General features: G+C 57.4%; 1 protein-coding gene across 1 annotated transcript in view; it reads right to left on the bottom strand.

Moving 5' to 3' along the window:
- Nucleotides 1-117, bottom strand: part of DLGAP4 (discs, large (Drosophila) homolog-associated protein 4) — an 89,771-nt gene extending 89,654 nt beyond the window's left edge. Inside the window, exon 1 of the mRNA XM_010829248.1 lies at nt 2-117. Coding sequence (XP_010827550.1) covers nt 2-117 — 116 coding nt within the window. The remainder of the gene's footprint in view (nt 1) is intronic.
- Between the last annotated feature and the right edge of the window lie 277 nt (nt 118-394).

Raw genomic sequence — 394 nt, forward strand, 5'->3', positions numbered from 1 at the left:
GGCCTCTGTGGGCGATAGCAGGTACGGGTTGCGGTCAGGGCCGGCAAACAGGGGCTCGTGTGGTGGGTCCAGGCTGTCAGAGAGGTGGCGGGGGCGGCTGTCACCGAGGCCTTTCATGATCCCGGCCCTCAGGGCAGGGGCCGTCGCCCTAGCGGGGCGCCCGGGTTGCCTCTCCCGGGCAGCAGCTGACCTGGGGAGAGAAGACAGATAGGCATCAGCTGGATTTGGAGGAGAAGGCTAGCCCAGACGCCCCACAGATCTCAAGGTTGGGAAGATTTCTGAAGACTCCTGGCCTGCCCTTAGCATTGTGCGTTGAGATCAAGAGTAAAATGGACAATGAAAACCCAACACAGCCAAAAAAAAATTTATATATATTCTTCATTGACAAGCTTAT

This window comes from Bison bison, unplaced genomic scaffold (assembly GCF_000754665.1).
Source record: "Bison bison bison isolate TAMUID 2011002044 unplaced genomic scaffold, Bison_UMD1.0 scf7180017864500, whole genome shotgun sequence".
Lineage (NCBI taxonomy): Eukaryota > Metazoa > Chordata > Mammalia > Artiodactyla > Bovidae > Bison > Bison bison.